The sequence below is a fragment of the Purpureocillium takamizusanense genome, chromosome 5 (assembly GCF_022605165.1).
Source record: "Purpureocillium takamizusanense chromosome 5, complete sequence".
In the NCBI taxonomy this organism is placed as follows: Eukaryota; Fungi; Ascomycota; class Sordariomycetes; order Hypocreales; family Ophiocordycipitaceae; genus Purpureocillium; species Purpureocillium takamizusanense.
The window spans coordinates 1,550,210-1,571,626 of NC_063072.1; the positions used below are offsets into that span (position 1 = coordinate 1,550,210).

The window sequence follows — 21,417 nt, forward strand, 5'->3', positions numbered from 1 at the left end:
TGTTAAGGGTGAGTTGATGGTGGACAAAGCAAGTGTGTTAAGGGTGGACGTGCTCTTGCTCGCTCGCAGAGGGACGACAAGTTCGAGCACACAGTTCGCGTGTCGTTGGTTCATGCCCTGTACAAGCATCATAAGTACACTCTGATCTGCACGCAGTCACAGGCATCAGACACAAGGCCACCGAGTCAAGCGTAATGTCATGTCTATAACGGCAAAAAAATTATGTGGAGAGCTGCCTAGGCTGCAGCCTCCTAACACCACATGTATAAAGGTCGTGGTACAGGTCTCCGCTTTCCTTCCCAAGTCATATCCGCCTCACCCGTCATCAAATACGCATTGTAAAGTAGCCGACGCTCATTCGACCGCCAAAACACCCTACATCTGGACCTCCACTCTGCCCTCAGCGCCAGGCCGGCCCTCGCGAAGGTTGGGCAACAGGTAGGTGATGTCATCCCACGGGTGGCGGTACAGGCCGGTGCGCAGTCTCTTCTGGTCGAGGTAATGGGCGATCAGGCCAATGCTACGGCCGAGAACGAAGAGACCGTTAAGAACACCCATGGAGAGGTAGTCCTCGGCCTCTTCGGTGGAGAAGGCACCGCAGTTGCGGAGCAGATCAACGAAGCACACGGCAATGCAGCCGTCCACGTTGAGGATCAGGTTGTCCTTCTTGGAGGTCGTGACCGTCTCAACGGCCAGGGCGTAGTCGAGGAGCTTGTGGCTGGGGAACTTGGCCAGGACATACTCCTTGACGAGCTCGACACGCAGATCGGGGTTGTTGCGTGACTTGACGCGGTGGCCGATGCCAGGAATGAGCTTGTTGGCCTTGCGCATGCTGTCGACGAACTCGCGGGGGCTCAGGTTCTTGTCGAAGGCACGAGTGAACTCCTCGGCGGCGCCGTCCAGGGCACCACCGAATCGGGAGCCAATTGTCAAGAGACCAGAAACCAGCGCGCTGATGAGGTCCTTGCCAGCACGAGTAGTGATGATGGTGTTCATGGCGCCAGACACAGCAGGGCCGTGGTCGGCAGTGAGCATGAGGACCATCTCGAGGAACTTGGAGGCGTAGTCGGGCAGTCTGCGGCGGAACCACAGCAGCGACATGACGCCGCCGATGCCAATGTCCTCCTTGAAGACGTCGGAGATGGGCATACCGGCATAGAGCAGCTCCTGGCCACGGTCGTCGGAAATGGTCGAGATGAAGGCGGCGGGCTTGCGGATGAGGCCCAGCTCCTGGGCCCACGAGTAGTCAATGGGGATCTTGGGAACCACGGGCTCGGGCTGGGGGACAATTGTGCCCTTCTTGACGAGCCCGTCGTAGACCTCCTTGAGGACGGCGGGCATGTCCTCAAAGGTGTTGGGGACGTAGAAGCCAGCCTCGCGCATCATCTTGTTCTTCATCGCCGCGGTCTCGAGCTGGGAGTTGGCGAACGAACCGGCGTGGCCGAACTGGACCTCGGTCTTGAACATGCTGGCGCAAGTGCCGATAGCCCAAGCAACGATGGGCTTGGTGATGATGCCCTGCTTGACGGCGTCAATCACCTTGTACTCCTCGACGCCACCGACCTCGCCAAGAAGGACGAGGATTTTGCAGTCCGGGTCGGCCTGGTACCGCAGCATGTGGTCGATGAATGTGGTACCAGGATACCTGTCACCGCCAATGGCGATGCCCTCGTACACACCGTCGGTGTTCTGGGAAATGATGTTGTTGAGCTCGTTGGACATGCCACCAGACTTGGAGACATAGCCAACAGAGCCCTTGCGGTAAAGCTTGGAGGCGACTATGTTGTCCATCATGCCACCAGTGTTGCCGATCTTGAAGCTGCCGGGCTTGATGCCACCAACGGTGGCGGGGCCAATAATGGTGACGCCCTTCTTCTTGGCAACGTGGGCAATCTCACGAGCGCGCTGTTCATCACCTGGTTAGTATCGCTTCCCTGCAAAGCCCTGGCGGACATCTTCAAGCCGTGACTTACACGCTCGGGGACACCCTCAGCGATGATGGCAATCGTCTTGATCTGGGGGTTCTCCATCAACTCCATAGTGGAGCTGTAGACACTTCGCGAGGAGGCAAAGTTGACCACGACGTCGACTTCGGGGTGCTTGGCCATGGCCTTGCTGACCTCCTGGTAGACGGGCAGGAGGGTCTCGCTAGTGCCCCAGTACATCTTGCTGACGAACTGGCCGCCGAAGGTATAGATGATGCCGGCGACCGAGGGCGTCTTGCGCTTGCAGATGAAATCGAAATCCAGCATGCCCTGGACGGCCCGGGGCTGGAGGCCGTAGACGAAGCATCGCGTCTTGTCGTTGAACAGAGCGTGCTCGGGGAGGGGGCTGAGCGGTCGGCTGGGGGCAGCGAAGCGCTGAATGTTGTCGTTGGCGGACAGCTGGCCCTTTGCGCCGCTGGTCGAAGCTTGAGCCATGGCTGGTTGTGGAATTGCTCGCTTGTCACGGGTGTGATGGCCGGTCGAGGCTATTGAGCAGCTCAGTCGCTCTTCTGCGATTCGAGTGGGAGGATGGTCAGCGCTGCTGCGGGGAGCAGGAGAAAAAAAAAGAGCTGCGACAGTCGAGGGCCCAATGCAAGCTCGGAGAGCTGTGTAACGAGCAAACCCGGCAGACCGAGGGAGAGATGAAGGGCAGGAGATAGTCAGGCAAGAGGCGTGGAAAGGCAAGGGGGGGGAGAAGAAAGTGAGATTTCAGGAGTCGGACGAGAGCTTCTGGTGGAGGGAGTTTGAGCTGGGCGGGCGTGGACGGGGATTGACGAGGCTGCTGGGTGCTTGCGCCTGCGCCTGGCAACAGGATGCAGGCCCGTCCAGTCCCTCCGTCCCATCCCACCCGTCCAATCCATGCCCACCATCCACTGCTGGGCGCCTTCAGGCCAGTGCTGGCGGAGAGCTGGGCCACCAAAATTTTAGTGGGGCTCGGTGGGTGACCCTGCAGGGTTGGGCCTGTGCCAGCCACACCTCACCTCTTTCAGTGCGCCGCTGCAGGCGGCCAGCCCACTGCCAACCCAGTCAGTGTCTGGCTGGCCGGATGGTGGGGAACCTGGACTGGAAGCGATCTGCCCAGCAATGGGTGCCACCCTCGCTCGACCAGGGCAACGCGGGCGGTCGACGGAGACGCCCAGCCCGTCCCTCCGAATGACGGAAGGCCCTGCGGCGGATGGCCGATACGAGCGAGGCCACGTTCCGGCCAGGACCGAAAATAGAAGGGGTCCTCTCTCCGTCACGCACCTGAGCAGCGGTACGAATTATAGAAGCGCTGTAGAATCGAATCGTGTCCACGAGCTGGCGCACTGTCGGTGACCGGCTGACTCCAAAAGTCCGACGTGCGACCTCACACACAAGCTGCGCTGCGTCTGCAAGCAGTCAGTATCACTACCACTACACCCTTTTCACACAGGGGGGGGCATACTCAGATGCAATGCGGGCAGCGGTGGGACAGGGCAATCGGAGGCGTCCGCGCGTCGACAGCCCAGACGAGTTGGGGCAGAACTTTTTTTCCTTTGGGGCGCGTACATTGGCGGCTGGCGAGTCGACAGTTTTCGTTGATTCTGTTGAATACCAGCCAGCAATAAGCTGTACCGGGTCCCTTGTCCCACCTCGAGTAAGTGCCGTCGCGGCGGCGGTACCGGTACCTCGGGCCCAAGATGACCGCCGTTGTCGGTGTCTGCGTCCGTGTCCGTGTCGAGGGGGTGGGGCTGATGGGCGAGCGAGTGCCTGAGCCTCCCGTCCCTTGGAGCCGCTAGTAGCTGGAGCTTTGCGGGCGATTCCATGGATACGTACAATGAAAATGTCAGTGTCCGCTCCGGCGCGCAGCGCAATGAGTGGCACGGCAATTGGTCTCGCCGGTGGCCATCGGCTTGGAATGGCAGGTCGAGAGGCTTCTCAAATGAATGCCAGCGTCATCCTTCCTCTGGAATCCGGGGTCCGCCAATTTGCGGCCGTCGATACTCGACACTGTGGTCGCGTTCCGTCGCTCACCGGCCACTGAGCCGGTGCCGCTCGGGGTTTCTCAGCGGTCGCCGCCCCGCCAGACGGGGGTGCTAGATGTGCTGATGTGGGCTCCATTGGGCGGCCGCCAGGGGCTGGCGGTGAACGCTCACGAGCGGCTCTGGAGCCCGGGCATTTCGGGGTCCGTACCGGCAGCCCCCGCGCGCACCGCCGGGCAGCGACTCAGGGGACAGTGGCACCTCCTGGTGAAGGAGCTGCACCGTTCCTTTCGTGCTCAAACCAAGCACTGCTTGGCCTGTCGTCTGGTGCAAAGCCTATTGCTCCCACTTCCCGAGCCCCGTCAGGCACCCAGAAAAGCAAGCCTAACGAAGTAGGGGAATGGCCCATGGCCCCCCTGTTGACCCCATTGCAATTGATTGTGCTGGGGCTCCGTGGCAGTGTGGCTCTGAACGAGAAGGTTGCGCCTGGTGGGAGTGAGACCCGTCGCAGCGCCTCGTGTGCTGTGGCTCCACTCCACTTGGAAAGTCCATTCATGGTTGGATTCATTGGAGCTCAACCGCTGGGGACGCCTCCGGCCGAGGTACCGGTACTCCCGCCACTCATCGCTTTTTGGGTTGCTGGCCTGCGTCACCCCAAAGCTTTTGGCAGGGTCGGCTGGCGCCCGTCGCACGCGACCATTGGCCCGTTGGCGGCCGTGAAACCACCCACCAGGACCAGACTGGCAGGGTAGCAGGCACACCTGCAGCGAGCGAGGACGGGAGGAGGGCCGGTTGTGCTGGCTGAGGTGAGGTGGTCCCTGACCGCCCATCCCCCCTATCGTTCCGCTGACTGCCAAGGTGGCCGCCGGGCCTGCTCCCACTGCGGGAAGGAGAGCCAGCCACGCCCGCTAGACGCTGTTGGAGGCGGTGCAGCGCCAGCCAGACTCAGGCTGGGCCTGGGGGGCTGCCCGAGGGGAGGAGGGCAGGCACCGCCTTGCGTTGCCCCTCCACCTCCCTCTCCGAATGGACAATCCATCCCATCCTGGGCTGGAGCTTTCGACGCTGGCACCCAAATTTTTGAGAGGCTGACGGAGGACGACCCTTTCCACACCCACCCTCCTGTCGCACCCTCTACTGTTCGATCCAGCTCCTCCCGCTTCTGCCATCCCCCATCTCGACTCCAGATATTCTGCTCGACGTCTCCTTGTCCTTGCCTTTGCTACTTTGCAATTGCAATCGCGAGCTTCTCCTTAGCCCACTTGAGCCTGCTTGCTGTGTGCAACCGGTAGGTGACCGATGCCTCTGTGTGGGCCTGCCCGTCAGGAGCTGCCATCGCAAGCTTCTGCGTCGACGCTTCGCGCCTGCGCTTGCATAGCCACGGTGAAATGTCTCTCTCCGGCTGGCACCAATGCTAATGGCCTGTAAAGAATTAGACAGAGCACCAAACCAGCGAAAAGACTCACCTAGCACAACTGCATCGAAAGCACAGCGCTCCCCGCAGTCACCATGTCCGCCAAGTCGATTTTCGAGGCCGACGGCAAGGCCATCCTCAACTACCACCTCACTCGTGCTCCCGTCATCAAGCCGAGTCCTCTGCCGACGCCCACCAAGCACAACCCGCCCGCGAGACTGGCCTCGTTGCATTTCCCCGAGGATGCCAACGTCGAGGACGTCCTGAACCAGGCCGAGGTCACCTACCCCTGGCTCCTCCAGCCCGGCGCCAAGTTTGTCGCGAAGCCCGATCAGCTCATCAAGCGGCGAGGCAAGAGCGGCCTTCTGGCCCTCAACAAGACGTGGCCCGAGGCCAAGGCCTGGGTCGCCGAGCGTGCCGGCAAGGAGCAGAAAGTCGAGCACACGAGCGGTGTGCTGAGGCAGTTCTTGGTCGAGCCCTTCGTCCCCCACCCCCAGGACACCGAGTACTACATCAACATCAACTCGGTTCGCGATGTGAGTCCACCTTCGTCTCCGCTGCTTGCTTTGAATACTTCTCCCCTTTTGGCTGGTTTGTGCTCAGGCCCCAGCGCCTGCTTTGTTGAAAATATCCCCACGCCGGGAAACGCTCGAGTCAATTCGAGATTCGCGCCATTTGGAGGCGGTGCGCAAGTGCGCAAATTGTCCATGAAGTAGAGGCAAGAAGATGTCTGCGAGCTGTGTGATGAGGACAGCTGCAGGCCGTCTTTTTAAGTGGTGGTCAGAGACCGATTGGTGCGCCCGGCGGGTGGGTTTTGGCGGCATGCGTCGGGCGGGCGAACGGATGTCACGATAGGGAGGGTCTGGGCAGGTTACCTCTGCCCTGGCCGGACCCCCCCTGTCCAGCACCTGCCTAGCGCGACAATTCCGCTCACATCTCTACTGTTCAGCTTGCCCCGTACGGCATCCAGCTAATCGGTGTAAATGATAGGGCGACTGGATCCTCTTCACCCACGAGGGTGGCGTCGACGTTGGCGACGTCGATGCTAAGGCTGAGAAACTTCTGATTCCTGTCGACCTGTCCCAGTACCCGTCCAACGAGGAGATCGCCGCTGCTCTCCTCAAGAAGGTGCCCAAGGGCGTCCACAACGTCCTCGTCGACTTCATCACTCGCCTGTATGCCGTCTACGTCGATTGCCAGTTCACGTACCTGGAGATCAACCCTCTTGTCGTCATCCCCAATGAGGACAAGACGTCTGCTGCCGTGCACTTCCTGGATTTGGCCGCCAAGCTGGACCAGACGGCCGACTTCGAGTGCGGTGTGAAGTGGGCTATTGCCCGCTCCCCTGCCGCCCTGGGTCTCACCAACGTTGCCCCTGCCTCTGGCGAGAAGGTCAACATCGATGCTGGCCCGCCGATGGAGTTTCCTGCTCCCTTTGGCCGTGAGCTGACCAAGGAGGAAGCTTACATCGCCGACCTCGATGCCAAGACTGGTGCCTCGCTGAAGCTTACCGTCCTGAACCCCAACGGCCGCATCTGGACTCTCGTTGCCGGTGGTGGTGCCTCGGTCGTGTATGCCGACGCCATCGCCTCGGCCGGCTTCGCTGATGACCTTGCCAACTACGGTGAATACTCTGGTGCGCCGACCGAGTCGCAGACCTACCACTACGCCCGCACCGTCCTCGACCTGATGCTCCGCGCTCCGCTGTCGGATAAGGGCAAGGTCCTGTTCATTGGTGGCGGCATTGCCAACTTCACCAACGTCGCCAGCACCTTCAAGGGCGTTATCCGCGCCCTGCGGGATTTTGCCACCCAGCTCATCGAGCACAACGTCCAGATTTGGGTGCGCCGTGCCGGCCCCAACTACCAGGAGGGTCTCAAGAACATGAAGGCGGCCACGCAGGAGCTGGGCCTCAACGCCAAGATCTTTGGCCCTGAGATGCACGTCTCTGGCATCGTGCCCCTGGCCCTCGTCCCCGGGAAGTGGGAGGAGAGCAAGGCCGAGGAGTTCAGAGCTTAAGCGACGAGACCGACGACTACCTTAATGTTATGGCAGGGGGCGTTGAACTTGTGTGTTCCCTGGACAAGGATTCAGAGGGCGACCGGGAGAGGATATAGATGGTCAAAGTGGCCACAACACCATTACTTTGTACTTTGCGAGTTAGACGAGGAACAAGCCTTTTTGTTTTGGGCTTGTCTTTGCGCTTTGCCCAGGGGATTACCCGCCATTGTGGAGAGCGACAAAGCAGGCTGCGATGGCTTACCCTGGTATGGGGGGGATGAGACGAGATACAAACAATAATGTCGATGCCGGTCCCGGAAGGATGACCTGTTGCACATCGTGCCTGTGGTGGCGCAAGCATTCTGTGCGTTGGCACTGCCCTCGGACCGGGAATTGGAGCTCTCACCAGCAGAACCCGGTCTTGGTTATCGATGTCGGGCATCTGTGCAAGCCACTGCGCCCCCACATCGGCAATGTTTCTGACTTTGCATACGCCTCGCATTGGTTGGGTTGGGATTTTGTGGTTTGTACGCACTTGTCGCCCGCCCCTCGCCGACACCTCACAGAGGAGTGTGTCACCAGAAATTTTTGCACATCTCTCGTACAGCAAGGCAGACGTATGGTCACAAATGAAGTTTGTTTCTCACCCTGGCCGGCATTCGTTGGCGTCTGACGATGTGCACCGCAGCCTTGAGCGCACTCGGCAGAGATCGAGATCCACACCCGACCTCCATATGCGTGCGTCGTCCTGCCCTGAGGCTACTGGTTTCGCGTTCCACGGAATTTGTTGCTGCTCCAGCTTCGCCGGAGGGAATAGATCACCACCAGTCAGGAGCAGCGTTTGGCCACCGGCGCGTCGTCCCACCGCGATGCCCGTGGGCAGAACGGGAAGCACCGGCGGGCGGGCAGTGTAAGTGACGAGACAGACATGTTCAAGACATGGGCACCTGAGGAGAAGGAATGCACGCGCCTGCCCTGGATGCGCTCTGCCACGAATTCGTTCGAGACCGCGTCATGGCTGGCCGGGGGCCGCATTCGGTAATCTTGGCTCAGGACCGTTTGATCATCGGGTCCTGACGCAGGGCAGAAAGCCGAGGCTTCGCCAACATGGCTGCTGATCGCTTTCGGGGGCGAGGGTCGTTGTTCGCGGCGGTCCGAGTTGCAAGGAAGAGAAATGGAGGCGCGCAGACAGGGAACAGAGCACGAGAGAGCGCGACGGTGCGAATAGTAACGTACTAGCTGGGGAGATCAGCAGGCAGGGGAGGCAAGCACGAGATCAGGCGGGTCTCATGTTAGTTGGCCATCTACATCATATTGCCTTCCGTGGTTGGGTCTACTACTACCATACTCTAGGTATGTTGTACCTGCCTTACCAACCTAGGCAAGAACCTACGTTAGCAAGTGTAACATAATTATAAGCGGAAGCGACTAGGAACTGCAAGGCGGCAGGTTGGGAAAGCGCGGACGTCGCCACCTCAGGCAGGCGCCGTCCTCTGTTGCGTCGTGGCTCCTACTCTACTTGGACAGACGCAGACGGTACATTGTACGCTACCTTACGCTGCTCCTCGCTCTCTTCCCACGGCAGGACCTCCCCTATACGGAATTACGGAACCTCCCCGCCGAGTCCCGGGGCGCCAGCCGGGGGTCCCATCCACCACACTTGACAGTGTACACCCTCTCTTTTGGCTCCTCAAACCACAAACGCCAGTACCCCTTCTTTCTATTCGTTGCCGTTGCGATCTTGGCCGCGAGGTCATGTTGTTCGTGTCGAGTGACGTGAGGCTGCCGCATCTTGCCTGCATCGTGCCTGATCCCCCCTCCTACCCCGGGAGCCTGTTCTCGTGCCGTGGCCTCGGAACCTCTGACGAGAGATAGCAAGGCGACGCAACACAAGGCAACAGATCGAAAGGCAACGCGAGGCAGCCGCCGCACCAATTCTCCCTTGCTGCACGTCTGCTCTCTCTCTCCCTCTCTCCCCTCCTTCTCCCCCCCTCTTCCTCTGTCTCCCTCTCGTCTCCAACTGTTTTGCCAGCGCAACGGTGGGCCTCCCCCTGGCCGCCCCCATAAAAGGTACCTTACCTCCGATCTTACCGAAGCTGCGGAACGTATATGTGAGGCAAGGCAAGGCAAGGCAAGGCAAAGCAGTAAGCGGCGAGCCCAAGGCAGGGCAAGGTATTACAAACAAACGGGACAAGGTACGATACAGTACCGACAGCCGGCGGTCCTGTGCTTCGGTTGCTCCCCCAGACGAGGCCCCGTTTCTCCACAAGATGTTGCTGATGGGGAACAAGCACGCCAACAGCCACAAGCTTAGATGATCTTGACCTAGGTCTAGTACACCGATGCCCGGCCATGACCCGTTTATAAGGCTCACTCGCCTCACTCGAAGCCTCCAACGTGCTCGCAAAAGCCCCTGAGCACGAGCCGTGACCCAACTACTGGAGACAGGGCAAACCGGGACTGACGGGGTTGGGCGTCCACTAACTTCCGGGTGCCACCTTGGGTTTCTGCCCGTTTCACAACCTATCGCGGGGCGGACGTTGTCCCTATTCCAACACCCTTGCTACGGCCTTTTTGCCCTTGCCTACCTGCAGCGCGTCGCGGCTTCAGGCCACGGTTGGCAGGGCTTCCTTGAGGTGCGGTGAGGCCGGCCTGACGATACGGACGCACAGAGGGGAGAAACGCGTTCGTCGTTCCACTCCTCTCGCTTTGTGTTCTCTTTGTGGCCGTTGCTGTCGTCATTGTTGTTGCTCGACGGCGTCATCATCACGGCGCGAGGCAAGGAGTGGACTGGGCTCCCTCGTTTCGTCCTAGGTGAGCAGGCCGACGCGAGCCCGGGCCGGAGTGCGTTGTACCGCGGCGGTAATTTGTGCCGCCTTCTATCACTGGGGAGCGATTCCCTTCGTGTCGTTGTGCAGCCCCCGAAAATAGAGTGGTAAGGGTCTGACTCTGCTGGGCAGTGTACTTATCTATATATATGTATATATATGGGTATATATCACGTCGAGTCCACGCAAGCGAGCTCCAACCTCGACTCACAAGGCGCCTGCCACCACCACCTGCACTCATCACAGCGTACCGAAACGCCTCCGACCCTCACAAGCTTGCACAATATACGTCCGTCGAGCAAGTATTCTCAGAGACCTCCTTTGCCAGCGACCAAAGCTCGATCTGTGTGTCGAACGACTTGGACGCCCCAATCCCTCGACACCACTGTCCAAGTGCCCTGTCTCTAACGCGCCCCCGCGCCCCCTTGGACCAGAGAGAGCCTCAGTCACTTGGTCCGCATGGCTAGCTACGACAACGTCGGCGACTACGATATAGTCGCGGCGGGCTCCGGTGGGTGCTGCCCCAGCTGCTGCCGCGCCCTGGACCTCGGCGTCCACGACTACTGCGTCCCCTGCGCCTCCAACCCGTGCTGCCCGCGCTCCTCGTCCTCCTACTCTTCTTATTCTTACTCTTCCGCCCCATACTCCTCTGGCCCCTTTGCCCCTTCGTCTCTCGTTTCCGCGTCAAGCTCCTCTCGCCACGCCGCCTCCTGGCATAACCCGCCTCCTAACTCCTCCTCCATCTCTTCTTCCTCTTCTTCACTGTCTTATTCCTCGACCCCGCGCCGGACCGCCGTCAGCGCCGCCACCGCTTCCGGCACGAAGCTGGACGAAAAGATCGCCCGCGAGCGCGGCGGCGGCGGCGGCGGCGGCAGCAGTAACAAGCAAAGCGGCCGCCAGGTCGGCGGCTCGGAGAAGCCGTCGGGCAAGAAGAATGCCGGCGCCGTTGCTCGGGGCCAAGAGGCTGGCAAAGAACGCGCCGACAAGGCCAAGGGATCTAGCAAGGGGGCTGCTGTCGTGGGAGGGACAGCCAAGTAGAAGCTCAAAAATGCGTTCGTTGAAAATCGGTGCTAGAGGCGACGGGATGGCTGATATTCATAGTGTGGAAAATTACGGTGCACCTCACAGCCAGGGCTGGTCTACATATTCGCAAGGTCGGTAAAAGAGCCCAGGATCTTGTTCAAGCCGGCGGGCCAGTGCGAGTTACGGGTGGGATATAGGCAGTTCAAAGCACGGCGTCATTCTTAAATGCGATATCTACGGAACTAGAGCACAACATCTACAAGAAGCATGCCCCATCTTCCCTTGCCACAACCATTAAGTCAAGTCAAGCTCAAGCAAATATCATCATGACAGCCAAGGGCAGCGCCACAGCCCACATCATGGGGCGAGATAAGAAGGCAGCGCTGTCCTTGTCCTTGCTCTTGCCGTTGTCCCCGCCGCCGGTGCTGTTGTCCGAGTTGCTGGCGCTGCCAGTCTCGGCCTTGTTCTTACCGGCCCAATTGAACTCGTCGTCCTTGAGAGGAACAACCTTGAGATCAGAAAGAGTCTTGCCGCTTTTGTCCTTGACCGTCAGCTTGACGTTGTAGTCTGAGACCTTGACAATCTTGCCGCTAGGCTTGGGCTTGATGCCGTTGTCAATGAGTCCTTGAGCCTTAGGGGGAAGATCGGGCAAAGTGAAGTTGCTGTGGAAGCCTTTCTCCAGGATGAGGTTGCTCTCGCATTCCGGCGGCGATGCCTTTTTGTTGCTGGGGCTCTGTGCCTGGACAGTCTTCCAGTCGATACCGGCCCACCGCGCCTTGAGGCGGTTGTAGTCATCCATTATGGTGAGGGTATCGTCCTTGACCTCGACCAGGCCGTAATTGTTCTCCTCCTCGGTCCATTGGTAGACGACGCCGCCAGAGAAGACGGGCGTCATCTTGTCTCCGTAGATGGCGAGCGTCTCGTTCCAGTAGCGAGGCTGCGGCGTGTTGCAGCCGTACTCACTGAAGAAGACGGGCACGGACGTGGCCTTGAATTTGTCGGTCAACTCCTTGAAGGTGGAGCTTTCGTAGGTCGCCTTCGGGCCGCACCAGCTGTACGAGTTGAGGGCGAAGATGTCGACACGGCTCATGTCATCGTCCTCACCCTTCTCGGCGCACTGCATATAGTTCCAGGTATCCCAAAGAACATCGCGGACATCGGCGGCGGAGTAGCCGACGGGGATCGCGCGCTTAATATTCTTCTTGATGTAGTTCTTGATGTCGCGGGTGACGGCGCGGAGGTACGGGGGCACGTCCTTGGCCGAGTCAAGGTTGTTGATGACCTCGTTGCCGGAGAAGTAGAGCAGTGTGTTGGGATAGTTGGAGAAGGCCTCGACGACGGCAAAGGTGTGGTTCAGGTAGGCGGCGTAGTAACTCGTCCAAGGCTCGAACGAGGTGATAGCCTCCCCAACGAGGGGAGAGTTGACATCAATGATCATGTAAATGCCGGCCTGCAGACAAAGTCAGCCAGACCGACGGGGACTTCTCCACTAGTCACTTACAGCGTTGAAGATGCTGGCGCACTCGTCATGGTTGATGTAGGGGTCCAGGTTGTAGACACGGATAGTGTTGACGCCGATGACCTGCATCAGGGCAGCGTCGCGCAAGCAGGTGTCGGCATGACTGAGAGGATCCTTGCCGGTCTTGGGGTCGTAGCCAGCGCTGCCGCCCGGCTGGTAAGCAATACCGACGATCTGGAACTTCTTGCCCGTGTCGGGGTTGACAAAGTCGGTGCCCTTGACCTCGAGCGAGGGCACGGCGGTGACCAGCGTGGCGGCAAGCGCCACGACGAGGGATTTGAACTGTTGAAGGGCGGCCGATCAGTAGATGTGCATCACTTGGCGACGATGCAATGGTGGGGATGAACAGCCCCCAACCTGGGGGAAGCACTTACAAGCATGGCTGACAGACGGGACAAGCAACTAAGTTACTTTGTAGGGATCGACAAAAAGAGGATTGAGGTTACGTCGCGCTGCAGGGCCTCGGCGGCGAAGCGAAGAGGCGATTGGGCGAGTCGCCTAGGCGGGTTCGCGATACGCGTGTTGAACGTCGACTTGTCAAGTTGTCACTGCCTGGATTACTGGGGAAGAAGATTGTAGCTTGCGAAAGAGGCGCGGCGCCCGGCGAGAGACAAAACGCAGGGAGAGAAGGAGAGAGCTAGAGAGTGTGAGCGAACGAGCGCGCGGGCCAGTCGAATATCTGAAGGAGCGACAAGAAGCGAATATCCTAAAGGAAGGAGCGCAGGAAGAAGGCTTCGCGGTGTGGAAACAGCGCGACGCGAGCGGAGGAGGAGGAGGAGAAGAGGAAGAAGAAGTAGAAGCGCAGCCGAGTGGGCGCCGCTGGTGTTGAGTGCGTACAGGTACGGTAGGTAGGAGTACCACCGCGACTGGCTACTGTAAGTAAGGTACTAACGATAGATGTAACCTACTACTGTACCACTAAGGTACTGTCAGGTACGGATACCAGAGGCAGGTGACGATGGCGCCGACTCGGGCCCAGGCCACACAAGGCCGTCGTCCGTCACTCGCTCACTCACTCATTCACTCACTCTTCAAGTTAGGTCGTCGCTTGGGCGTTTTGGTCCCTGCGAAACGTGGGCCGGGGATTCCACCCATGAGGAGGCCCTTGGCCCTGCAGGTCCCCCCCCCCAAAATCCACTCGACAGTTGGAACCCCCCCTGTCAATCTTGCAGCCCGCATCACCACCCACACCAAAAAGCCTTCTCCCCCCCCCCCCCCGCCCAGACCAATCTGGTGGGCCCTGCCGCAACGGTCGGCGCCTTTTCCAGGCAGTTCGGCCGACTCTCCCGCAGGTCTAGCGTCAGGAACCATTCATCCATCCACGCGCGTGCCAGCATCTCGACTCCTCGGCGTGGCGCGCTGCCCTACCAGAGGTGAGATGGGAGACGAACGTCGCTAATCCTTGTATCACCGCGATGGCGTCCCTGCCTGCAGCGTCCTGAAGACGACAACGAATGCAGACGGACGGGGTCAGATGGCTGGACTGCGGAAACTGGCCTAGCCCTCTCCATTCCTGGCCGATGCACGAAGTACCTACCCAAGACATTGGTGCTCATCATCAATCAGTTCTCAGGGTCACCGTCCCAGAGCTGCTCCGAGGACCCATGCCGTCGTATCTGCCCAACTGACCGATTTTCCGTGGCCATCAAACGTGTCATGCCCGGCCCTCATCGTGCCAAGGACGACCCACGGCCTTCGCAAGTCAAAGCACTTCGGCCCCAGTCCCCTAGTTATTATGGCCGTCGAACCCGTCTTGTCCACCTTGAGTCCATTCACCCCAATGACGTGAATGGTTCACCACCCACAGAACCCGCTCCGTCCCCCTCAATCCGAAACCTACGTACCTTGAGATGGAGATGTGCTTGCGCCAGCGTTCGTTTGCCCCTACTCCTACCATGCATCATATCCTCTGTTGCACATACTACATAAACACGCCATGAGGCCCGGTAGCTAGTATCGTGTAGCTATTGCGGAGAAAAACAAGACGACGAGCACAGGCACTACGCATTTCCCTTGCCAGAATTTATCCTTACCGTGCTCATACCGCCATCGCGGGAAATTGGACGAGGCAGGCCTGTTGGTCAAGTGCGCCGTGCTGGAGGGACTGGGCGCTGGGAAGGACAGGGGCAGTACCTAGGTCAGTCCCGTGGACGGCCTGGGGAGCGCCACCTGTGCGGCCGCGAACTGATCCATCTGATCTGCCCACAGGGACACCCGCTCACCAGCAGCAAGGTCTCCCACCGCCTTTCATACTGAGCAGGTAGCGCCACTGCGCCAGTGTCCCGCTTTTTGCGTGCCCACCACCGAGCATCGTCTGCCCCGCCACCAGAGCCGCAGAAGGTCCCCCAAAAGTGTTCTTTCGTTCCATTAGCACTTTCCTTACATCGTGAACCACGATTGACGCCATTCCCCTCGCCCATGCCCCCTCGTTTCTCGACGGTCGCAATTCTTCCTTGCCTTACCAGCTCCGTCGCGCCATTCATCCGGTCTCCGACCCCTCGCTTCCTTCGTAGAATGGCAACCCGTACGCCGCTCCCCCCCTTCCCTTCTCCCACCTACCCAACGTTACCCAACGTCCTTAAACAATCCCTCTGAAACAACGCCTCGAGAGAAAGAGAAACAGAAAGAGAGAGCCAACGAGCCCGCTGACACCCGTGCGCGCAGTTCCCCCTGACAACCGCCCCATTGTCGTCTCAGGCCCGTCCGGCGTCGGCAAGGGAACCCTCTACAACCTGCTCTTCCAGCGCCACCCCGACACCTTCACCCTCTCCGTGTCGCACACCACGCGCGCCCCGCGCGACGGCGAGCAGCATGGCGTCCACTATCACTTCGTCCCCATGGAGCACTTCGAGGACCTCATCTCCCGCGACGGCTTCGTCGAGCACGCGAAGTTTAGCGGCAACCGCTACGGCACAAGCAAGATGACCATTGAGGAGCAGACCCGCAAGGGCAAGGTCGTGGTGCTGGACATCGAAATGGAGGTCCGTCCGCTAAAGGCCTCCCCTTGACCCCGTGCTCGTGCCCACCATACTGACGCGCCCGCGTGCCCAGGGCGTGAAACAAATTAAGCAGTCCGACGTTCCGGCTCGCTTCGTCTTCATCGCGCCGCCCGATTGCGACATCCTCGAGGCGCGCCTCCGCGGACGCGGTACTGAAACTGAGGAGAGCATCCAGAAGCGCCTGGCCCAGGCCAAGAACGAGCTCGAATACTCCAAGACCCCCGGTGTTCACGACATCATCATCGTCAACGACAATCTCGAGAAGGCTTACAAGCAGCTTGAGGACTTTGTATACAAGCCTCTCGACGCCTGAATGAATCATGATAATATGACCAACTAGATAGACGATGCTATAGGTTCGCATATGGCGGCCATTCAGAATATTTGAAGCGAACACCGCAGCTTTCTTCTGCGTTAGTTTAGGCACATTGGGAGCAAAACAGGCGCAGATAACTCCCATTACGAGGTGCCTACGTGGAGGTCTTGTCCCCTCTTCATCCGTGCTCTGCATGTAACCACTCTGTACGACGTGACAACAGACTCTGATCGTATGCGAGCGCGAGCTAAGAGGCCTGATTATAAGATAGGGAGAAATGGTAAAGAAGAGCCTCGTGGGCTTCATGGGCTACTAAAGACAAATTGAATCGCGTGCAAACAACGTACAGCCAACCACTGTAATGCGGCAGACCCCAGAAAGCCACTGAACCCGGCTCAAACAAATCCGCTCAACACACTGGCCATGCTCTCCTTGCCGCCAGTCAGCCAGCCTTGTCGCCTTGACTGCGCATGATCCGCCTAGGTGCTCTCTCCACCATGGCTCGTCGAAGAAAAGGCTTTTCAGACCAGTCATGAGTCGGATTGCCACGGAAAAAATGGTCTCCCTTCCCAGACCTGGTATATTACTGCCATCTGCCCCGCATGACCAGTGACAGATGTCGATTTCTCGTTGGGAAAACGGTCTGGTGCACTCCCCCCCTAGCCGTCCAGCGACGCCATTGCTCCCTCGCAAGAACAAGCATCAATAACAAACATCTGCCTAGTACCCGTTCATGGCCATTCGTTGCGAGTTGCGGCTCAGCTCCCGATCAGCAGCGGGGCTGATGGGTCGGCTGCTAGCACCACCGCCGTGTGCGCTGCTCTCCTTCAGGGCCAGCAGCTGCTTGGCACGGAAAGTCTCGTAGTGAGTCTGAGAGGTCGTCTCAATGAGATCCTGGAGGTGTGTTCGGAGCAGGAAGTTGCGCAGGTAGACGAATTCGCAGTGGTTCTCGTCTTCGACGTTGATGACGCCCCATCGGTTCTGGCGGCCGCGAACCTGCTTTCCGTCGACAATGATGGACTTCTCCGACCCGACAACGGCGAAAGGCACGAGGCTCTGCGATACATTAGACTCGAACAAGGCAGTCAGCAGAGCAGGTCGCCGCATACCTTGATCTGACCATTCAGCGCACGCTCCTCGTCATCGAACTCCTCATTGTCATACGGGAACATCTTGAGGTTATGGAAGGCGAACTCCTCCTTGATGCGCTCCTTGAAGTCCCGACGCTCCTCCACGGTGAGGGTGTCGGCCTTGGCAATAACGGGCACGACATTGACGACATCTGAGAGCTTCTTGAGGACAACAATGTCAATGGGCTTCAGGGAGTGACCGGAGGGCTGGATGAAGAACAGGCAGCAGTGGATGCGAGTGTCCTGGATATAGCGCTCGCGCTGGGCAGTGAGTTCCTTTCGCAGATACGCAGAGTGCTGGTCCTTAATGTACTTGACGATGGGGTCCCAGCATCGGTCGTTGTTGACAAGATCGCCATAACCGGGAGTGTCGACAATGTTGAGCCTCAGTCGGACGCCATTCTCCTCGATGATGTGGGACACAGCCTGGATCTCGGTGGTGGAGCGGATGGGCTCCTCGGGCTGCAGGCGACCCTTGGAGTCGATGAGGTGCGAAGCAAAGATGGTGTTGATCAGAGTCGACTTGCCCAGACCAGTCTGGCCTGCAAGAGTCAGAATGTCAGCCAAGGCAGCCCAGGCAAGAGTCGGCGGGGGGTGGGCGGAGCACGATGCCCATTCGGGTCGCCTGAGTCGTCGAACATACCAACGCAGATGACATTGAACTGGAAACCACGCTTCAACAGCTTCTTCTCAATCTGAGACGTGATGCTGTCGAAACCGACGTGGCTCTTGGGGACAATAGTGCTCGCAGGCATGGTGGCCATCTTGACTGTCGGGCGATGGGGGGGCGGACCGGCTAAAGGAGACCACGAAAGGGGTTGCGAATTGGTGAAGCTGAGATGCCTTATCTCTGCCCGGTTCCAAGAAAAAGAAGCTGAGCTAGGCCTGCCGGACGAGGGAGAAGACTCGCACGCAACGAGACGTAAAGGGATGCAGACGCAACGGGTGTAGTCGGGTTGGGGATGGCAAACGAGAGTTGAGGTTCTTGGGAGGAGCGCGGCGCCGACGAGGTCAGGACAGGTCGGGCCAAAGAAGGGGTGACTTTTTGGCTCAGGACCTGGGGCGCAAGCCAAGTTGGCCAGCGTCGCCCCGCCCCTGCCAATTGCCAGCCATAATTTCGCTCTCCAGGCAGGTGCAGGGACCGAGAAAGGGGGGAAGGAGCGGGCCTTGGGCACTTGCTTTTGGAGCTGGCCATTGGCCAACCCACAGTCCGTGCGTTGTGCGCCGGTGATTGGTCGGTGCTGTGGCTCCGTGGAAGCTCGCGGGCAGACTTTTGGATGAAGGTCCGTCACGCGAATTTGCCGTTGAGACAGTGGCATCAAAAAACGAAACGACGCCTCGCGACACTGCGTCGCAGCTGATTGCACATCGACCGTCGCCACCACGGTAGCTCGCGAGCCGCTGCGTATTTACGAACCGATTGAGCCGCCCGCTCTGCCGCTTCCAGGCACGATATCGCCGCCCGCACGAGATTTGCAGCCCGTCCGGGACGACCCTGAGTCGCGCCGAAGTCGATAGACAAACCTCGAGAAGAATACCGTTCACAATGGCCGCAATGGCGACTTCGATCGTCTCTCGGCTGTCGCCTCCAAGGGTCCTCGCTACCTCAAGATGGGCGACGCTCTACAGCCAGCTCGTCAGCCCAAGCTTTCTGCCGTCCCTCGCTATCGCCATCCCTGGGGTCAGCCTCAGCCTGCCCACCCTCGATGACATCTGGGAATCAGTGCTTCGCGCAGTACCGAAGAACAAGGTGTCCCATTCCCGAAAGCGACACAGGCAAATGGCTGGCAAGGCGCTCAAGGACGTCAACAGCCTGTGCAAGTGTCCCGGCTGCGGCGAGACTAAGAGGACGCACCGCTTGTGCCAAAGATGTCTTGAAGGTACGACTTGATGGCTTCAAAGGCGCGAAACCATGTATTATCCAATTGCTGACATATATCTAGACATGAAGAGGATATGGCGCGAGGACTATCCCACGGACAAGCCATTCTAGGATTTTGATGGCGGAGAAAGGGACTCTGGTCTTGTAACAGAAATTCTGTGTATATCATGTCTGTGTCAGTTCATGCATTTGGTTGGCGTTTAGCTCGGTCCTTTGTAAATCATTGTTTATATATGTGGAGGAACGATGCGTCGAGGAATTGAGACGTACCAACCCGTGACGCTACAATTGCCTCCAAGAATGACAGTGGAACAACTCCTGAACGTCTTACTGCTGCAAGTAATTTGCCACGAGTCTCAATTCCATGAATGGCCTGAAATGGCCCGCCGCTATCGAATCGTGAGTTTGTGACGTCGGTCAGGGAGGCGGCGAGCTTGCACGCGCTGCTCAAGATCGTGACGTTGAAAAACCCCACTACAGGTAACGCTCTGTCCTTCTCAACCATCACAGCAACAACATCCGCCGCACGCAGCGGACAAGCCGCCATGGTAGATGCTCCTACGCACTTAGCAAATGACCAAACGCTGACCAAATTAAAAAGTCTAAACAATATCTGACCACGCACACAGTGGACAATGGTCAGACCCCGAACCCTTCCTTACCCCGCGGTGCAGTCCGCAGCGTCGTTCCTCAAGCTGACCTAGCCCGTCACCCGCAGCCCACATCACAGACATCTTCTGCCTGGCGACGACACCAAGGGCCGTTCTCTCAGCGAGCGGCTCGTCGACGCTGCTCGTGCATGACACCACAAACCCCGCATTTCCGCTGAGGCAGTCGATTTCCGACGCCCACAAGCTGGGCTGCCACCACGTCTGCACGTCGAGGAACGGAAAGGTCGCCGCCAGCGCCGGCTTCGGCGGAGAGGTCAAGCTCTGGTTGCTGGACCAGGACACGGGTGACTGGCGCAGCGACGGTGAACTCGCAGGGTCGTCGGCGAAGCCTGGCGAGGTGTGGGCGCTGGCACTGAGCGAAGATGGCGGCTACCTCGCCACCACGACCAACGACGGGCGGATAAATGTCTGGGACATCCGCAGCGAAAAGAGGTCCAAGGTTCAGGAGTACGAGACTGGTAGTGCCGGCTCTGGAAGCTTCGGAATGTCCGTCGACCTCAGCAGAGACGGCAAATACACCGCCAGCGGTCACCAGAGTGGCGCCGTCTACATTTTCAACAACGATACTGGGCGAATTCTGTACTCATTGACAGGTAAGCTTATCATCTTGCAAAATACTCAGACTACAGGCCAACCTTTCTCCCCTAGGCCTTGCGAAACCAGTTCGAGCAGTTTCTTTCTCGCCAGGCAGCACGCGCCTCGCCGCCGCTGGCGACGCGGGCATAATCGCTCTCTACGACATGAAGCACGGCGAGCATGTGGGCAACCTGACAGGTCACTCGTCTTGGATCACCTCGCTCGACTGGAGCGACACGGGAGAGTTTCTTCTGACCGGCTCGATGGACGGCAAGGTCAAGGTGTGGTCCGTCGAGCGCAGTGCCTGTGTCGCGACTCACAGCGAGACGGACAAGGCTCTCTGGGCCGTGAAATGGCTGCCGAAGACGGGAAAGGGTGAGATGTTTTGTACAGCCGGGGCCAACAGGAGCTTGTCGTTCTACAGAGAGGCGACTGGGGGTTGAGCCGGCGGCGGAAGGGTTGCAGGATTTTGGTATGCAAAAAAGTGCTGTCATCGAGCCAAGGGGCGGTTACACCATGCACCCGCTCTAGACAAGCTACATTATTCTTGCGTGCTATCCATGTAGTCTTGAGGAACCCACGTGCGCTATTCATTTCCATCAGTCATCCGACTTTCTGAATCGTAATGCGATGGGAGCAGAGTTCACCTGCCAACCGGCATTTTTGGGTGTTCTCTTCATTCTTTGTCATGCTCATCAGGATCATATACCCTTTGAACTCTTAGCTTTCGCCACGACTTGTGTTCGCACCATACTTCGACACGTTCGGGTAACAAGAATAGTTATGGCGAGGGCGGATGGGCTCAGATACGGGCCCGCGTAGAATACTCGGACTGAATACTGATCTATAGAACTACCTTTGTACATTTGGTCAAAGCAATGCTCCCTGCTCTCGCCATTGTGCTATCCGATGCAAAAAACGCCGTCGGGACGAGGAGTCTGTTAAGAGGATTTTGGTTCTGAGCCGAGGACGCCACCTGGTCGATGGAGAATAAACGGGCTGGAATATGACAAGCCGTGGCTCTTTTTGGCAGTATTCTCCAAGGTCAATCGGCTCATTCTCGATACACCCATCTTGCAGACTATTGGGCTAGTGCATGACATGGTGAACTTCGTGAACGCTGCGCATGATGA

At 58.8% G+C, this 21,417-nt stretch overlaps 8 protein-coding genes across 8 annotated transcripts; 5 read left to right on the top strand and 3 right to left on the bottom strand.

Annotated features, from left to right (window-relative positions):
- Positions 1 to 185: 185 nt before the first annotated feature.
- Positions 186 to 3,931, bottom strand: acl1 (ATP citrate synthase). The gene is made up of 4 exons (XM_047987406.1): positions 3,412 to 3,931; positions 3,231 to 3,355; positions 1,974 to 2,494; positions 186 to 1,905 (listed from the first exon to the last, which is right to left on the bottom strand). Exons 3-4 carry the CDS (start codon positions 2,418 to 2,420, stop codon positions 376 to 378), a joined length of 1,977 nt encoding a protein of 658 aa, XP_047843391.1. The 5' UTR covers positions 2,421 to 2,494; positions 3,231 to 3,355; positions 3,412 to 3,931; the 3' UTR covers positions 186 to 375.
- A 1,503-nt stretch (positions 3,932 to 5,434) lies between these two features.
- acl2 (ATP citrate synthase) lies at positions 5,435 to 7,358 on the top strand (the record flags this gene model as incomplete). Its single annotated transcript, XM_047987407.1, has 2 exons — positions 5,435 to 5,875; positions 6,330 to 7,358. 2 exons carry the CDS (start codon positions 5,435 to 5,437, stop codon positions 7,356 to 7,358), a joined length of 1,470 nt encoding a protein of 489 aa, XP_047843392.1.
- A 3,269-nt stretch (positions 7,359 to 10,627) lies between these two features.
- JDV02_006055 (uncharacterized protein) lies at positions 10,628 to 11,206 on the top strand (the record flags this gene model as incomplete). Its single annotated transcript, XM_047987408.1, has 1 exon — positions 10,628 to 11,206. One exon carries the CDS (start codon positions 10,628 to 10,630, stop codon positions 11,204 to 11,206), a length of 579 nt encoding a protein of 192 aa, XP_047843393.1.
- A 181-nt stretch (positions 11,207 to 11,387) lies between these two features.
- GAS4 (Glycolipid anchored surface protein 4 precursor) lies at positions 11,388 to 13,757 on the bottom strand. Its single transcript, XM_047987409.1, has 3 exons — positions 13,085 to 13,757; positions 12,693 to 12,992; positions 11,388 to 12,641 (listed from the first exon to the last, which is right to left on the bottom strand). Exons 1-3 carry the CDS (start codon positions 13,088 to 13,090, stop codon positions 11,502 to 11,504), a joined length of 1,446 nt encoding a protein of 481 aa, XP_047843394.1. The 5' UTR covers positions 13,091 to 13,757; the 3' UTR covers positions 11,388 to 11,501.
- Positions 13,758 to 15,071: 1,314 nt separating this feature from the next.
- Positions 15,072 to 16,379, top strand: GUK1 (Guanylate kinase). The gene is made up of 3 exons (XM_047987410.1): positions 15,072 to 15,234; positions 15,375 to 15,691; positions 15,762 to 16,379. Exons 1-3 carry the CDS (start codon positions 15,129 to 15,131, stop codon positions 16,020 to 16,022), a joined length of 684 nt encoding a protein of 227 aa, XP_047843395.1. The 5' UTR covers positions 15,072 to 15,128; the 3' UTR covers positions 16,023 to 16,379.
- Positions 16,083 to 18,176, bottom strand: CDC10 (cell division control protein). The gene is made up of 3 exons (XM_047987411.1): positions 17,799 to 18,176; positions 17,135 to 17,697; positions 16,083 to 17,081 (listed from the first exon to the last, which is right to left on the bottom strand). The coding sequence occupies exons 1-3, from the start codon at positions 17,917 to 17,919 to the stop codon at positions 16,746 to 16,748; spliced, it is 1,020 nt and encodes a 339-aa protein (XP_047843396.1). The 5' UTR covers positions 17,920 to 18,176; the 3' UTR covers positions 16,083 to 16,745.
- Positions 18,177 to 18,458: 282 nt separating this feature from the next.
- On the top strand, positions 18,459 to 19,317 carry JDV02_006059 (uncharacterized protein). Its single transcript, XM_047987412.1, has 2 exons — positions 18,459 to 19,035; positions 19,099 to 19,317. Exons 1-2 carry the CDS (start codon positions 18,702 to 18,704, stop codon positions 19,146 to 19,148), a joined length of 384 nt encoding a protein of 127 aa, XP_047843397.1. The 5' UTR covers positions 18,459 to 18,701; the 3' UTR covers positions 19,149 to 19,317.
- A 227-nt stretch (positions 19,318 to 19,544) lies between these two features.
- rec14 (Ski complex subunit Rec14) lies at positions 19,545 to 20,727 on the top strand (the record flags this gene model as incomplete). The annotated part of the gene is made up of 4 exons (XM_047987413.1): positions 19,545 to 19,585; positions 19,639 to 19,675; positions 19,756 to 20,301; positions 20,357 to 20,727. Exons 1-4 carry the CDS (start codon positions 19,583 to 19,585, stop codon positions 20,725 to 20,727), a joined length of 957 nt encoding a protein of 318 aa, XP_047843398.1. The 5' UTR covers positions 19,545 to 19,582.
- Positions 20,728 to 21,417: the final 690 nt, after the last annotated feature.

What these genes read in the sequence shown, in the direction of transcription:
- JDV02_006059 (XM_047987412.1), top strand. Translation starts at nt 18,702, where the DNA reads ATGGCCGCAATGGCGACTTCGATCGTCTCTCGGCTGTCGCCTCCAAGG. An exon ending in GTGCCAAAGATGTCTTGAAG is followed by an intron (nt 19,036 to 19,098) that starts GTACGACTTGAT and finishes ACATATATCTAG; the next exon opens with ACATGAAGAGGATATGGCGC.
- acl1 (XM_047987406.1), bottom strand. Translation starts at nt 2,420, where the DNA reads ATGGCTCAAGCTTCGACCAGCGGCGCAAAGGGCCAGCTGTCCGCCAAC. An exon ending in CTGAGGGTGTCCCCGAGCGT is followed by an intron (nt 1,906 to 1,973) that starts GTAAGTCACGGC and finishes GGTGATGAACAG; the next exon opens with CGCGCTCGTGAGATTGCCCA.
- GAS4 (XM_047987409.1), bottom strand. An exon ending in GCGCCAGCATCTTCAACGCT is followed by an intron (nt 12,642 to 12,692) that starts GTAAGTGACTAG and finishes CTTTGTCTGCAG; the next exon opens with GCCGGCATTTACATGATCAT.
- GUK1 (XM_047987410.1), top strand. Translation starts at nt 15,129, where the DNA reads ATGCCCCCTCGTTTCTCGACGGTCGCAATTCTTCCTTGCCTTACCAGC. An exon ending in CCTTCGTAGAATGGCAACCC is followed by an intron (nt 15,235 to 15,374) that starts GTACGCCGCTCC and finishes CCGTGCGCGCAG; the next exon opens with TTCCCCCTGACAACCGCCCC. An exon ending in TGCTGGACATCGAAATGGAG is followed by an intron (nt 15,692 to 15,761) that starts GTCCGTCCGCTA and finishes CCGCGTGCCCAG; the next exon opens with GGCGTGAAACAAATTAAGCA.
- CDC10 (XM_047987411.1), bottom strand. Translation starts at nt 17,919, where the DNA reads ATGGCCACCATGCCTGCGAGCACTATTGTCCCCAAGAGCCACGTCGGT. An exon ending in GTTCAATGTCATCTGCGTTG is followed by an intron (nt 17,698 to 17,798) that starts GTATGTTCGACG and finishes TGACTCTTGCAG; the next exon opens with GCCAGACTGGTCTGGGCAAG. An exon ending in CGCTGAATGGTCAGATCAAG is followed by an intron (nt 17,082 to 17,134) that starts GTATGCGGCGAC and finishes AATGTATCGCAG; the next exon opens with AGCCTCGTGCCTTTCGCCGT.